Below are 16,418 nucleotides of genomic sequence, written 5' to 3' on the forward strand. Positions count from 1 at the left end.
TCTTCATTTTGCTTTTTCAGAGGGAAAACTGATTTTGGTATTAATTTTTTTTGTATTTGCAACAGCTAATAAACGGGAAAACTGGTGATGTAATGTGTCAGAGTGAGGTCCAGAACTCGCATATTCATTGTTGCTGCCTTAATCATCAGGTTAATTTAGCTGCAGTCGGATGTGGAGATGGAATCTTAAAGGTACTAATGTTTAATTTGATGTTGAAGGCTTTTCCAGGTCTGTTGGAAAATATGACTTATGTATTTATAACATTGTGTCTGTTTTCTTGCTTACAAATAAAGGTTGGCTGACCTTGATGGTCCTGCATGAAGCTATTAAGTCTGAGCCAATGATTGGCTAGGGTGACATTCAGCATCACAGTAGGAACCTGTTATAAGTTGAGTATCCACTCTAGGTGGGTTCATAGCTCCACAAGGCGTTCAACCTCTATTCCAGATTTCTTTCTGCAGGAACATGCTGTTAATTCATTTCACAATATTGTTACAAGCTCATAATATGTCAATAAGCTATTAACTTCACTTTGTGGTAATGTATTTTTCCTCTTGCTAAGAATACTGCTGCACATTTCGGTATTTTACATTTACTTTGTTTTCTTGACGCACCTCTTACTTCCTCTGTGTCTTCTCCTTCTACATGCTTTTCCCAGTCAACAGGGGAGGCAGACAATCTGCTCCTGTAGTTTTGCCAGCTGCTGGGATGTGTTAAAAAGTAGCCCTGGTTGACTTTGTCCTTCTCTAATGGGAAATGTATTGACCTACCATTCCTCTCCCTCCATGGTGTGCTGTGAATCAAAGAAGCAGGTGTGTAAGCCCATATCCAAATTTTGTGTGTCCAGTTTGTTTGCTTGTGTTTAGTGCTAAACAGTTAATAGCAGTCTTGTATAATTAGTAAGAATCGTATAGCTTGCTTGATCACCTGATATTTTGTTAGCTCTTGTGTTTGTGGCTGATTCAATTTTACTTGGTTTAAAATTGATGCAAATCTTCCAGGATATTGTGGTCTTAATATTTCTGCCTGAAGCTGTTTTTTTAAAACATCTATCAGAATTATGTCTGTAAGGTTCCATGTTGAGTTTCCACAGAAATTTTAATCAGCTCATTTATTGAGTTTGAAAAAATATCTTACCAACTAAGGATATATTTAGTAAGACTTGATATGCAGTTTTTAAAATTATACCAAATTTAGGTTGTCACTGCATCTTGTGAATTGATTTATTTAGCTTGCAACAAATTTGGAAGTAAACATATGTCTAATAGTAGTTATCTTAATTTAAATCCTTCATGTCAAATCCAATTCTTGGTCATATTATATCTTGAATCTAAGCTAAATTTAACGTTATGTGGATTGCAGTCCTTTGCATTGTTGGTCATGTGCTCTTTTTCAATCTGTCGGTCCTGTTTGGTAATCATTCGTATTTAAGCAGCTTTTGTATTGGATAGAGCAATGTAGATTTGATCATTTCTACTTGACTATAATTGGGAATGTGTTGAAAGGCTGCTTAATGCTTTTGTGTTGGAGTTGCAGGGAAACTCCCAAGAATGTTCGTTCATAGTTGAGTGCCTGAGCTTTTGCATTAACCAAGTAGAGCCAGTGTGGCTTTGTTAAAACTAAGTCATGTCTGACTGTTACGGACCAGGCCAGACCTCTCAAAACATTTCAACAAGGTAGCCCAGACCCTAACTTCTGCTAGTGATTTTAAGCAGGTATAACACGGATATTCCAGGAGAGATGCCACTTAGTTTTAAACATAACAGAATCTATTTACAAGATTACAAAATGAAACACAAACAAGAGAGAACAGAATACTGAATAACTTAACCTATCTGAAAACCCAATAGATCATACCAATTTAATGCTGCCATTCCAATTACTTGTAACAATCCTCCTAAACACCTCTTCACACAAAATGTAAAATCAAACACAGGGTCTTACAGGGGAGATGTAAGAGAGGGAGTACCAGCCTGGACCTGCTTCTTTGGGTCCAGAATTTTTTTCACACTGTTAAAAACCAAACCAAACCAGAGAAAAGCTGAGCTTGGAGAACTGACCACTCCCCTTTCATTCTACAATTTTTTAAAAAACTTGAAAGCCTTTTGCCTGAGGCAGTATCTGTTGGCTATAATCAAGCTGGCTATAAAACCCTTCAACCCCGGACTTTTCTGAGTCTGTGTCTTTTACGACCTCTCTAGAAAAGAAGAGTCAAGACAGCATAACCTTGTTAAAGGAGCAGCATCATCGCACTGACAAAGGGAATTTTTTGAGGCTACTAATCATTTGGAAAATGAATATTTATGGCTACTACATGTATGGACTATAAGGTGTCCAATTTGATTCCACAAACTTATTGGTAGTGTATGGTACTATAGGTTGCCTTGACTTGAGTCAGAAATTGTTTGGCAAGTAGGAGACCAAGCACGGGGATGACAAATACATATTTAGATTAGCAGAATGTGGCAAGTCTTATTCCCAGTGATCCGTTCTGGATCTGCAAATTCATGTTGTTATTATCAATTATGCTGAAGGGATATTAGGTTGGATATCCAAGATTGCAGATGACATTAACAGTTTGGAGTAAGTCCAGTTCAAAGTAAGAATCTGAAAAGATACACGCACAACTTAAGTGAAACAATGGCAGATGCAATTAATAAAAGTGAAGTATCCTCTTTTGGCCAAAGAAAAGTGTTTTCTAATTGGTGAGAAGCTGCAAATTATAGAAGAGCAAAGAGCTTAGGACTCCACTTGTTAAATCTTGTTACATTTGGCCAGGGCATTTCACATTTGTGTTACCAAACAAAAGTTGACCCTGAAGCACATAAGGATAGTAAGGTAGATAAGGTTTTAAGAAGCATCTCAAAGAAAGATAGAGAAGTTCAGAGAGAGAATTATATAAGTCCTAGGCAACTGAAGCATGACCACTTGTAGCGGATCAGTGAAAGGCAAGAGTAGAGATAAGACCAAACTTGGAGCTGTGCAGCCCTCTTTGAGAATTGTACAGTTGAAGAGATTACAGGTTGCTTCTGGATGAAGCTAGGTGAGGATTTAAAAATTAAGGTGTTGCCAGATTGGGTTAACTGAGCTTGTATTTGCTGGAGTTTAGAAAGATAAGAGGGCATTTCATTGGAACGTATCAAATTCTGATAAGGTTGAACAGATTGGATAGAGCGATAACATTTCGCCTGACAAGGTCGCAGAACAAGGGTTTGCAGCCTCCAGATATCCAGTAGGCCATTTCAGACTGAGCTGAGTTGAAATTTCTTCATTTAAGCTGGTGAACCTGTGGACTTCTCTATAACAAAAGACAGTGGAAGCTAAATCACTGAAAATATTTAAGAAATAAATTGATACATTTCTAGGGGTTAAAGGCGTCAAAGGTTATGGGGAGAGTATGGAAGTTTGACATTGAGATAGAGGATCATCCATGGTTTTAAGTTGAGTGGGTTCAATGGACCAAATAACCACCTTCTGTTTTGAGTTTGCAGAGGGTGGAACACTGATCAGGAGGCGCTGGGAGAGTTGAATCTCAAGGTGACAAAAGTATGGGTAAAGCTTTCAGCACAGATAAGTTGAGTCATGATGAAGAGATGGGGAATGTTCTGGAAGTGGAACAGTCCTGGTGATTTAATTCATTTTAAATGATTAAGGAAGTTTGAAAATCAATTAAAATGCTCAGTAGAATGTTGGCCTTTTACTTAAAGGAGTTAGGTGACAAAGGGAAGGAAGTTATCCTTTGGATTAATCGAGGCACAATTTAATTTATTCGCAATGTCTCCTTTGGGCGTGACTGTTCAAGGGTAAATCCACGTCTGTCATGTGGAAATCTTTTAAATGCCAGTTGATTAGAGTTCAGGATCAATATGTTCCTGTGAAAGTGAAGGTTGAAGATGGCAAGATTCGAAAACCTTAGATGACCAGAGAAATTGTGAGCTTAATCATAAAGTAGAAGGACAGGCAGGAGGCTAGAAGAACAAGCAAGCCAGGGAGCATCAGGAGGTGGAGAAGTTGACGTTTTGAGTGTAACCCTTTTTCAGGACTGGGGGTGGATGTGGGGGAGCTGCAGATATAGGGGTGGCGGGGACAGGGTGGTGATAGTTAGATGGTATGACCTGGTTGGTCAATGGGAGGAATGAATTCAGTTGGTGACAGGGAGCAGTGGAGGGGATGGAGAGGGGCTGGGAAGGGTGTAGGGGGATGAGAAAGAAGGTTATTTGAAATTGGAGAACTCAATCTTGTGTCCTCCGGCCTGTAAGCTGCCGTGGCGGAAGTTAAGATATTCCTCCAATTTGCGGTGTGGTTCGTTATGGCAATGGAGGAGGCTGAGGATGATCATGTCGGAAAGGGAGTCTCCAGATGGACGTTTACTACAAATCCATAGACTCCCTTAATTACCTGGACTACACCTCCTCCAACCCAGTATCTTGCAGCAACTTCATCCCATTCTCCCAATTCCTCCGCCTCTGCCACACTGCTCCCATTGACCAGTCAGGTCGTACTCTCTACCTGTCTTCCCTTATCCCCACTTCACCATCCTGCCCTCGCCACCCTCTTTATCTGAAGTCCCCTCCAAACCCACCCCCAAACCTAAAAAAGGGTTACACCCAAAACTTCGACTTCTCCACCTCCTGATACTGCCTGGCTTGCTGTGTTCTTCCAGCCTCCTGCCTGTCTACTTTGGATTCCAGCAACTGCAGTTCTTGTAAAAGGAAGCATACATAATGCTTAGGAAACTGAAGACAGAACCCACAATAAATAAAGCAGGAAAGAACTTAAACTTAGCAGGGCTAAAGGAGGCCATGAAATGTCCTTGGCCAGCAAGATTGGCCAATCCCAAAACTTTTCATACATATATATTTGGATCAAGAAGGCATCTAGGGAAAAGGTAGGTCCACTCAAGGACTAAGGAGGATATTTGTGCTTGGAGCTGAAGGACGCACTTAACAAATATTTTGCGTTGGTATTCACAAAGGAGAATGGCATGGGAGCTGGTGAGTCTAGACAGGGGCATGTTGATATTCTGGTGCATGTTGATTTAAAATATAAGGTTGGGTGTTTTTAAAAGTATTGAAGTAAACATGTCCCCAGGACTTGATGAGATCTATCTCAGAATACTGAGGGAGGTGAAGGAGGAAATTACTAGGGCCTTGTACAAAATCTTTGTATCTTGTTTAGTCACAGACCAGATCCTAGACGACTGTAGACTGTTGTTCCTTTGTTTAAGAAGGGCAACAAGAATAATCCAAGAAATTACAGGCTGGTGAGTTTTACACCAGGGGTATGGAAATTATTAGGGAAGACTCTTAGGGACAGGATCTATTCACATTTGGAAACATATGGACTTGTTAGCAATAGGCAGCATGGCTTTGTGCAGGAAAAATTATTGATTGAGTTTTTTGAGGAAGTGACAAAGGTAATTACTGAGGGCAATGTGGTGGATGTTGTCTACATAGACTTTAGCAAAGTCTTTGACAAGGTCCCTTATGGCAGGCTGATACTGAAAGTGAAGGAACATGGGATCTACAGTGAGCTGGTAAGATAGATACAAAACTGGCAGAGTCATAGATGACCAAGGGTAGCAGTGGAGGGGTGTTTTTCTGACTAGAGATCTGTGACCAGGGGTGTTCCCCAGGGATCAGTGCAGGAACCCTGATTTAGAGGAGAATGTAAGTGGTCTGATTAGTATGTTTGCAAACAACACAAAGGGGAGCTACAGGTAGTGACAAGGATTGCTAGAGGATGCAGAAGGATACAGATAGGCTGGAGACTTGGGCAGATGAAATTTAATCCAGACAAATGTGAGATGGCGCATTTTGGAAGGACTGTCGCAGGTGGGAAGTAACCAGTAAATGGCAGAGCCCTCAGAAGCATGAACATACAGAAGGACCTAGGTGTACAGGACTACAGTTCCCTGTAAGTGGCAATACGAGTGAATAAGGTGGTCAAGAAGGCATATGGCAAGCTTGGCTGCTTTGGTCCGTGCATAGATTTTAAAAATTGACAAGTCCTATTGCAACTGTATAGAACTTTTATTAAGGAATATTGTGTGCAATTCTGGTTGTCACACTACCAGAAGGATGTGGAGGCTTTGGATAGGATTCCGAAAATGTTGCCTGGTTTGGAAGATATTAAAGAAATTGGATAAACTTGATTTGTTTTTATTTGAACGTCAGAGGCTGAGGAGCAGCCTGATGAGGTTTACAAAATCATGAGAAGCATGGACAGAATTGATAGTCAGAATTTTTCATGGTATAAATGTCAGTCATAGGGGACATAGGTTGAAGGTAAAAGTGAGTAAGTTTAAAGGAGGCTTTTTATTCAGAGTGTGGTAAGTGCCTGGATTGCACTGCCAGAGGAGGTGGTAAAAACGTATACGGTAGTAACGCTTAAGCGGCGTCTTGACAGATACACGAATAAGCAGGGAATAGAGGGAATGGACTGTGAGGAGGCAAAAGGTTTCTAATTTAGAAAGGTGTCATGTATCTGTGCAGGCTTGGTGATCCAAAAGCCTGATCCTTTGCTCTGCTGTTCTTTGTTCTTTATTAGGTGATGTTGTCCCTAGTATAATTACTCTGGGTAAAAGCAAATTACTGCGGTTGCTAGAATCTGAAACCAAAAAAGAGAAAATGCTGTAAAATCTCAGCAAGTCTGGCAGCATCTGTAAGGAGAGAAAGGAGCTGGCGTTTCGAGTCTAACTGACCCTTTGTCAAAGCAGGTCCCTTTGACAAACACAGTTAGACTCGAAATGTCAGCTCTTTTCTCTCCTTACAGATGCTGCCAGACTTGCTGAGATTTTCCAGCATTTTCTCTTTTTTGGTTTGTGATAATTACTCTGGGTTTGTGTTGACGCATAAGGTATTTGATCTTATAGAATTAGAAACACTCATCAATACTCTCAATAGTTAACAACCCTCTATTAAACCTAAATCCAGAAGACACAGGAAAGCATTAATTTCCTCAACACCGCAATATTTAAATTGGCACAAGGCAACGTGCATAAGTTAGGAACAAAGAATATTTTTTCTGAAATAACTGATAGTTCAGCACACAAACAGCCATCACACCAAACACACCTTCAGCTCATGTTTTTCCCTCACATATATACATAACTGCCTGGTTAAAATATTCTAGCTATGACCCTTTTTAGCTGCATTTTCAGACCTTAATCTCAGATTTCAGTTTAATAATTAAAACTTTAATAATTACAATTGCATCAACTCCATTTTTCCTCATATATATCCTGAATGTATACAACTTTAAACTAGAGATTGCTTGAATGATTTCTAGCCTTCCTAGCTCCTTAATTGCTGAGTGATCCTTTATAACAAGTTTGAAATTGTGATCTCTTCACAGGCGCCCTCCTCTCAGCCCTTTGCTGCACTCCTGCACTACCCCCCATCCCCACCGCCCGCACGTGCATCTGGGACCTGACCAACAGGCTGCTGCTTTGACAAAAAGGGTGTTCACACTCCCTAGCTTCTTCGAAACATCAACAAATTGCCGACTAGTCCCTGTTTTCAGCCACCTGCTCTGGCCTTGTCTTCCAGACCCTGACCTTCTCTCCCAATGACTTTCTTGCTACCAACACTTACTTACCCTGCTCAATACTCCCCCAGTCACATGTTGTTTCTCTCCCACATTTGTTACTGCTAGGTTTACCACAATAATTCCACAAAGTAAAAAGAATGTATATGTGTTATAAACTAAATCCAATGTAAGTCATGATCTGAATGGACCTCCTCTAACTTCACATTTAATGTTGACCTCACTCCTTGTGCACCTTCTCTGCATCTGTAACACTGTATTCCTCACTGTGTTCTATTACACTTAATGCACTTTGTATGGTATGATTTACCTGTACTGCAAGCAAATACCTAGCAAGTACCTAGATACTTGTGACAATAATAAATCAAACCAAATAATAAATCCAATCAAAATGCAGCTTTTTTTTTGTATTTGTGAACTCATTGTAACTTACATTTTGAGCGTTTTCCTTCATTAAAGTTGCAGTTTTCTCTGTTGAGAAACCCCAACACCATGAATTCTCCATTATCTGTTGAAGAGTATCAGCATATTTGTCTGAAGTGCATTCATGGCTTCAAAGTCTATATGAAGTTATAATGCTACTTTTATAGAGCTCGTTGAAAATTAAGCTACTATTTTAAAAAGTACCATGTTTCCAGTATTGTACTTTTTTGTTTCCATTACTTGTTCCATCATTTGTTTCAAATGAATGATATATTATCCTGAACAGTGCTGAACTGTTGAGTTGTTGAGCAAAAATCATTTAAAAATCTTCATTAATAAATTTAATAACTGTATGAAAAATATTGTTGATTTAATGAAATTTTTGTTATTAAATTTTTGTATTGATGGGAAAATGGTGAGTGAGTGTGCATAGATTGGAGTGTGTTCAGGATGTACAACTTGCTACAAAGAGCAGAAACATCTCAGCAAGCAGAAAGGCATCAGAAACATGGCAAAATAAATTACTACCACATAAAAAAGCTTGTTTTTGCTTTTCAAAATTAATGTCTAGTATAAAACTAGTCTGATCAAAATAGCACTGATATTGAGTAAAAATCTGAATGCAACAATTTCCAATAGCTAAGCTGTGTGTGTATGTTTGTATACACATTTAATGCTTAATATTGAATTTTATGTTAACTGTTTTACTTTTTTTTTATACATTGTAATTGTAGGGAGGCATGAAGTCGGCCAAGTTCATCCTGCAGAGCATTGGGTGGAAGAGACAGCACTTCCAGCAGAGCCTGTTGGTAGCAGTAGGGCTAGAAAATGGCACACTAAAGGTGCAAGACGAATTTAAGCATATATTACATCTAGACTAAAGCTACCCCATCCATACCGAGTTTGTGTTGCTGAGAATTACACCTCAATGATTTGGGATAAATACAAATTATTTTAAATTCTTGCATCTAAATGAAGCTACTGTGTAGAATTTATACTGTTTACTGGGCTTACTCCTGATGTGAATAAGGATGGGTATTTTTTAACAAATAATGAATAACAAACTGGTAAATTTGACATACAAGTTCCCACCTATATGTTTCTGAAATGCTTGTATAAAATTTGGGTGTTTTCAGGTAATTGAAGTGGAAACATGCTGTAATGAAGACTGTTCTACAGCATGCATTGTTTTGCTTTGGAGTGCTGGGAGCTACAAATGAGTGCCAGATGCTTTTCTTTGAAGGAAGTTCTTATTGAATTTGTAGATCTGTTGTTGGGCAAAATGTTGATTTTGTTTAGTTCTTATATAATGCACTAAGATTCAACATGAGTCTATGAAAGCATCTGTCATTTGTTCTTGGCTTCAGTTACCAGAACAGGTGATCATCTGTAAAAGATTTACTCCAAAAAAATTAGTGGTAAATAGAATAATGAAAACTGATATGAGTATTTAGGTAGTTAGTAGTATTGAGGTATGGTTTCTAGTAATTAGCTGCATGAAGAATAAATCTTATATTAACAATGCAAATTTTGAGCTTTCCGAATTCAAAAACTAGCCATAACATCAGCAAAGCTTTTTGTATTGTAACTGGCATTAGTGTTTAATGAATTTATTGGCAAGGAAATCAATTTATTTTGTTATTCATTTGTTTACAATGGATGTTTGTGCTAACACCAACATCTCTCAAACGGACAAACATAAAGTGCACTTTATTGCTTAATGTGATTTGATGAGATCCAATTTTCCTCCTAATTAAAGACAGTCCTAGAATGCCTCATTTTCTAAAGGTGTCTTTGTTGCTTTGTAACTATATCCTTCTTCACAAGGATTTTATTTTACTTTCTGCCAAACCGCCTGAAAATAATTAATGTAACTTTGCAAATTATGAAGTCAGATAATGACTACTTTGTATTGCATAAAGATAAATTTAAAGACAGACACTACATGTCATGTTTGGTCTTATCTTCAATGATCAGTGTATTTTTTTTCTGCATCTTTTCAGATAATTCTGTCAGACTAATGTAAAGATACTTTGTCAGATTTGACTAGTCTTTGAACTTTGACTGCATGCAATGGTAAAAGAAATGTTACTGGTTAACATTTTCTGTACATGATTCATTTCAGTGCTCTAACAGCAGTTTGTTTTTAGCTGTAAGCAGGGTTGCAATCAGTTTTCTCATTCTTTTATTACTTTGATATGTGTACATCTTTAACAGCAGCAAGTTCAATTTGCATAAAGTTGTAATGTAGGAAGTCATCTGGTGTAACCTATAGAGGATTAAAGGAACAGGCATCAACCTTTAAGTAGAAGAAATGAGATTAGAAGTCATACTTCAACTATACAAAGCCCTGGTTATAGCACATCTGTAGTAGTGTATTCTGAGTTCTATAAATTAAGAAGACAATATTGGCTTGAGCAGAGTGCAGAGTTGCTGTATCAGAATAATACTGGGGTTCCACAAGTTAAATTGTAAGGAACGATTAGGGCAGTAATTGACTGGGTTGGATTTCTCCTGCTTACTGTACTGGATGTAGCTGGGCAATTTGTTCACATTGTTGAGTACAGGTACACAATCCTTTATCTGAAAAGCTCCATAACAAGGTAATTTGGCAAGCAAACAGTTAACCCAACTCCGCACCCACTCGACCCAGGTCACTCAGATGTGACATGGGGGCATGGCCCTGCAATGGCAGGCGTCAATTCTGTCTCAGGGCTTGTAGTACTCACACGTGCGGCTGCTGTTCACTAAGGTTTTTTTTAAAATTTCACCGTTAAACTATCACTTGTTCCAAAATCCAAAAAATTCCAAATTCTGTTAACCAGCTGGTCTTGAGGGTTTTGGATATAGGATTGTGTACCTGTAGATACCATTGTTCTAGCTGTACTGGAACAGCTTGGCTATGGGCGCAGAAAGTTCTGGAGCACAATTCTTTGGTACTGTTGCAATGCTGTCAGGGCCTGTAGTTTTTGCTGTATCCAGTGCCTCAAACTGTTTCTTGATAACATTTGGAGTGAACCAAATTGGCTGAAAACTGGCATCTATGATACTGAGGTCCTCTGGAGGAGGCAGAGATGGATCATCCACTAGACGCTTCTGACTGAAGATTGTTGCAAATGCTTCAACCTTATCTTTTGCATTGATGTGCTGGGCTCCCCCATCATTGAGGATAGTTATATTTGTGGAGCTGCCTCCTCCAGTGAGTAGTTTAACTGTCCACCACCAATCATAACTGGGTGTGGCAGGACCGCAGAGCTTAGATCTGATCCATGTGATGTACCTCTAATGATCTATTGATGCTTATGTTGTAGTTTGATTTTGTAGCTTCACCAGATTGACGTCTCATTTTTTGCACGCTTGTTTCTGATTCTGGCAAGCCCTCCTGCACTCTTCATTAAATCAAGATTGTTCCCCTGGCTTGATGGTAATGATAGAGTGGGGAATATACTGGGTCATGAGGTTATAGCTTGTGTAGAGAGTGCAGTTCTGCTGCTACTGATGGCCTATTGTACTTCGTGGAAGCTCAGTCTAGATCTGTTTGAAGTTATTCCATGTAACACGGTGTTAGTACCACACACGCATGGAAAGTATTTCCAAAAGGACTGTCCGGCGATCGGTCTTACCGATACTGTCATGGATACAGATGTGCAACAGACAGATTGGTGAAGATGAAGTCAAGTATGTTTTTCCCCCTTGTTGTTCCCTCACCTGCCCCAAACCCAGTCTAGCAGCAATGTCCATTAAGACTTGACTAGCTCAATCAGTAGTGGTGCTACTGAGAACTTCTTGGTGATGGACAGTGAAATCGCCCACCCCAGAGTACATTCTGTGCCTCAGCCATCCTCAACATGGAGGGGTAAGGAGTCATCACCTGAGTAGAAGGCTGGGTGGGGGTGTAATCAACAACAGCTTTCCTTGCCATGTTTGACTTGATAATCATGAGACTTCTTGGGGAATAGAGTCGATATTGAGGTCTCCCAGGCCAGCTCCCTCCTGACTGAATAAAACTGTGCCACTGATGGGTACTGATATGCCCAGTACATCACATGGACAGGACATATCCAGGATTGAAGATGGTGTTGGCTGAGACATTGTGTGTACATTACTGAGGTCATTTAAGAATCAGTAACATTGCTATGGGTCTGGAGTGACATGTAGGTCAGACTAGATAACAATGGCAGTTTTCCTTGCCTGAAGGATATTAGTGAACTAGATGAATTTTTACAACGATCATCAATGGTTTCATGGTCATCACTGGGTTTTTAATTCCATATTTCCTTTGAAATCATATCCCACCATCTGCCATGGAGTAATGAGGGCTTTGATGATTCTAAATAATGAGGACTTTAATTAAGAAATAGCAGGATTATGGACTCAATGTTTGAAAAGAGCCTGATGAAATGAGAAACATGCTGGTGCCACAAACTGGTTGGGCATGGTGAGGATTTTATTGCTGGACCGGGATGATTCAATGTCTGGAAAGGAATTATTCTCACAAACTAGTTTTCATTGTCCAATTAATTTATCTCTGATATCATAATGACTTTTTAAATAGTATGTTTTGAAACTGTTCTGAGTTTATAATAATAACATGTATAAATTTTACCTGTTTAAGAAATAACTCACAAATGAAGTTTGAAGGGATTTGGGCAATACATAGCAATTTAGAACGAGAGAAATTGAGGATTTGGGTTGTAATAAAATGAATAAAGAAGATTTCCCAAATGGTAGGAGACAAGGGTTTTGAATTTTGACTTTTTGTTTTGGACATTGAGTTCATAGAACTGCGTTCACATGGTGCTGCGTAGAATGCAAGAATTTTAGCAGATCATCCAACCAGCCAAGGAGTAGATTAACTGAACTTTGTGACAGGAATTGTAACCAGAAAAGATGTGGAAACCAAAGGAAAGGGGAGTTTAGGAGCAAGTTACTGCAGATACTGGAATCTGAACTGAAAACAAAAAATGCTGGAAAGCACAGTGGGTCAGGCAGCATCCATGTAGAGAATGCTAACATTTCAAGTCTAGATGACTCTTCATAAGGCTGATGAAGTCTGCTCTGATGAAGAGTCATCTAGACTCAATCTGTCTCTCTCTGTATGGATGCCGGCTGGCCCGCTGTGATTTGCAGCATTTTTTTTGTTTTCAGTTCAGGAAAGGGGACTTTGCCTGGAATTAGTCATATCAATCTTAGTGATATTGTGGCTACAGGAGATGGCAAGGTATTGTTGACATTAGCAAGAGAATGATTAGTAAAATTGTTCATACTGTAGTTACACTAGCTGTAATATTTGCAAGTAAGTTGATATGTCAGCATTTAGAAATTGAAAATTTGTTTCAAAATGGTATCAACTGAAAACTGTGGATTGAAATGTAAATTGCAACCTCCAACGTAAAAGCTAGTAACTATGAAAAACGTGTACCTTTTTTCATATTTTTTAAACTTTGTATTTAAGGAGCTTTGATAAAAACAGTCAGAGCAGACAATTGGAAAATTAAAATAGAAAGCAGACAGGCTCTCAGCAACGCTTAGCCTTTCTTAATTGTAATAAGCAAAGTTTACTTATGAATTAATTTTTGATTTGTATAAACATAGCTTTTACCATGCATCATTTAACTAACACTGCTGCAAAACTTCATTGTTAACCACTACTTAAGCACCTTTATTCCATTCCTCTCTTCTTGTCTCTCTTTCTTCTGTTGTGATAATTGGTTATTTTTTTCTTCTAAGGTTCTGGAGCTTCCTAGTGGTAAACTTCACAAAACATTAACAGGTCACATGGCATGTGTCCAACAATGTCAGTTTACATCTGAAGGTATGATGCTGATTTCCTGTTCGGATGACTGCACAATAAGGGTAAGAAATGCTTTATTCTAAAAATTTTAAATATAAGTTATTCTGTAAACATAATCCTATTTTGACATTTCTGTCTCATTTGAACCTTTTGGAATCACTTTAAATAGAAAACAAAATTATGTTTACCCTTATGGTATAACCACCTTACTTTTACTGTGGAAACCTTAATGTTGTTTTGCTCAACATTTTTGAAAAGTAAGCTGAGATCTGATGTCAGCATGCTCTTCTTCACACATACTCAGAATAGATTTTTGGGAACTGTAACAGAGTTAAAAACTTGGAAATTTTTCAGCAGACTATTCAACGCTGTGGTGGGGAATTCATAAGATGAGTTAGACAAGCTAAATAATCTTTCTCATCTGTACTTTGGGAAAATATTGAACAAGAATTTTGGTTTTAATTAACACGATGCATGCAAAAGTCATCCCAGTTGATTGTGAGGAACTCTTTACAGTTGTCAATTGACTTGCTTCTTCAAAATCCTCTGCAGGCCTGCTGTCTGAAATCTTTGGAGAACAAGAACTAAACACGTTGTATCAGACAAATGTCTGTATAGATTCCCTGCGTTTTGTGGAAAGTTAAGGATGATATAAACTTTGGTTCCATATTTTAAAGTACTGTATAGATAATAAGCAAAGTTTACTTATGAATTAATTTTTGATTTGTATAAACATAGCTTTTACCATGCATCATTTAACTAACACTGCTGCAAAACTTCATTGTTAACCACTACTTAAGCACCTGTGTCTTCTGTGTCTTTGCCCACAGGAGGAATTGACATTATTTTCCTGAGTGCTTTAGAGACTCTAAGTTAGACAGATAACAACATTGGATTTTAAGTTCCATGGAGAATTAGAAATGGGGAGATTCAGATATGACATTGTATCACCATGGTGATGTCCAAATAGAGCAAGTGTTATATTTATAGAAAAATTAATATGGATCAAGCACTTGACTGAGAAGTAATGCATTTGTTTTTAGGAACGTAGAAAATTAACAGAGTGAGAGGCGATCATTTGAATTATTGCACCTGTACCAGCCCAAAAATAGCAATCCGACGTAATCCCACTTTCTAGCTTTTGGTCCATAACCCTATAGGTTATGCCATTTCAATTACATATCCAAGAATTTTTTAAAAATGAGATGAGAGTTTCTGCCTGTACTGATGTTTCAAGCAGTGTTCCTGGTCTCACTACCCTCTGAGTAGAGACATTTCCCCTCAACTCAAAGACTTTTCCACTTAAAGTCTATATTCTGTTATTATTGACATCTCTACTAAAGGTAAAGGTCCTTTCGGTCCAATCTACCTAGACCCCTCAGAATTTTATACACATCAGTTAAACCTCACCTAATCTTCCTTGGTTCCACAGGAAACAACCCTGGCCTAACAAGTCATGCCTCCTGGCTAAAGTTCTCCAATTTTGCCAACATCCTCTTATGTCTCTTCTGTGTTCTGCCTCGTATTCCAGCTGCTCCATAATGGGTATTTTATGCAATTCTATCTTAATGTTCATGCTGTTATATTCTCTACCTTAGCTAATAAAGGATGATTTCTTAACGCATTATCTACCTGTGTTGCATGTGGTACTCTTCTGTTCCTCTACACTTCTTACTATTATAATACTGTACTTTTCCAGTCCAGAAATCTATTGTTCAAAAGCACTGATTGTTCAGTGTTTTTTGAGTAGATCCAAGCAAATGATTACATTATTTTGGTTCTGTACATTTGGAGCAGAAACTTGGAAAGTATGAGATTTGCATCAGTGAAAGTTTATTTGAAAACTCCTTTATATTAATTAATCTGTTTTATGCTTCGGGTAACTCTTTATATCTGCAGTATTTTCAGTTTACATAACTGTGATTAAACATTTTAACTTTGTTCAAAATCCAGAAATTAATTGGTCCCAAGCATTCTAATTGGAGAGGTTACAGTGCACTTAATGCAAAGATGTGGAAAAATATATTTCACAATCAGGTCAATCCAGTGGTCAAATGTAAACAACGGAAAGTTTGCCTCCTGAATGCCAGGTTATGCACTTAAATTTCAGTTATATGGTAGTCGCATCAACTTCCCTTAACTGTGTGATGAGTTGACAAATTGAGCATCTGAATACCATGTTGCTTGTCAGTGTGTGTCATTGATCATTGTGCAGAAATTTGAAGCTTCAATTGTGTTCTAACTGGAAGAATATGTGATAAGAAAGACAGCAGCCAAATGGAAAGATTGCTTTTTACATGTAAAAAAAATCAATACAAAATTGAGTTCATGGCCCATCCATAAAATATAATTCATTGTCGTCTTGAACAGTAGAAAATGGTCCCACATAAGGACTTGATTTAGCTCTTTGTTAAGAGCAGGTTTCTAACTGTATGTTAGAAATTCCATTGCCAGAAATATTGGGAAATCACATATCAACTTTCAATTTTTGCAGCATATAAATATTTAATAAGGCAGAATTGTTGATGCCAGCTCCATAAAATATCCATATATTCGATCATTGAACCATTTGAGTGCGTAAACATTTCTATTTTAGATTCTTGCAATTCAGAAAATGGGGCATTAAAAAAATGGGCATTTCTTTCATAGTGCT

The 16,418-nt window shown here is 38.2% G+C and overlaps 1 protein-coding gene across 7 annotated transcripts in view; it reads left to right on the forward strand.

Annotated features, from left to right (window-relative positions):
* Positions 1–16,418, forward strand: part of apaf1 (apoptotic peptidase activating factor 1) — a 185,178-nt gene that overhangs the window by 97,535 nt on the left and 71,225 nt on the right. For 3 of the 7 annotated variants that reach the window (XM_043713625.1, XM_043713622.1, XM_043713624.1), the window contains exons 21-23: positions 66–191; positions 8,706–8,813; positions 13,702–13,827. In XM_043713625.1, coding sequence (XP_043569560.1) covers positions 66–191; positions 8,706–8,813; positions 13,702–13,827 — 360 coding nt within the window. Of the gene's footprint in view, positions 1–65; positions 192–293; positions 813–8,705; positions 8,814–13,701; positions 13,828–15,197; positions 15,311–16,418 lie in introns of those variants that run through there. The other 4 variants (XR_006315078.1, XR_006315080.1, XR_006315079.1 and 1 more) reach the window with 4 other exon arrangements.

The sequence above is a fragment of the Chiloscyllium plagiosum genome, chromosome 23 (genome assembly GCF_004010195.1).
Source record: "Chiloscyllium plagiosum isolate BGI_BamShark_2017 chromosome 23, ASM401019v2, whole genome shotgun sequence".
Lineage (NCBI taxonomy): Eukaryota > Metazoa > Chordata > Chondrichthyes > Orectolobiformes > Hemiscylliidae > Chiloscyllium > Chiloscyllium plagiosum.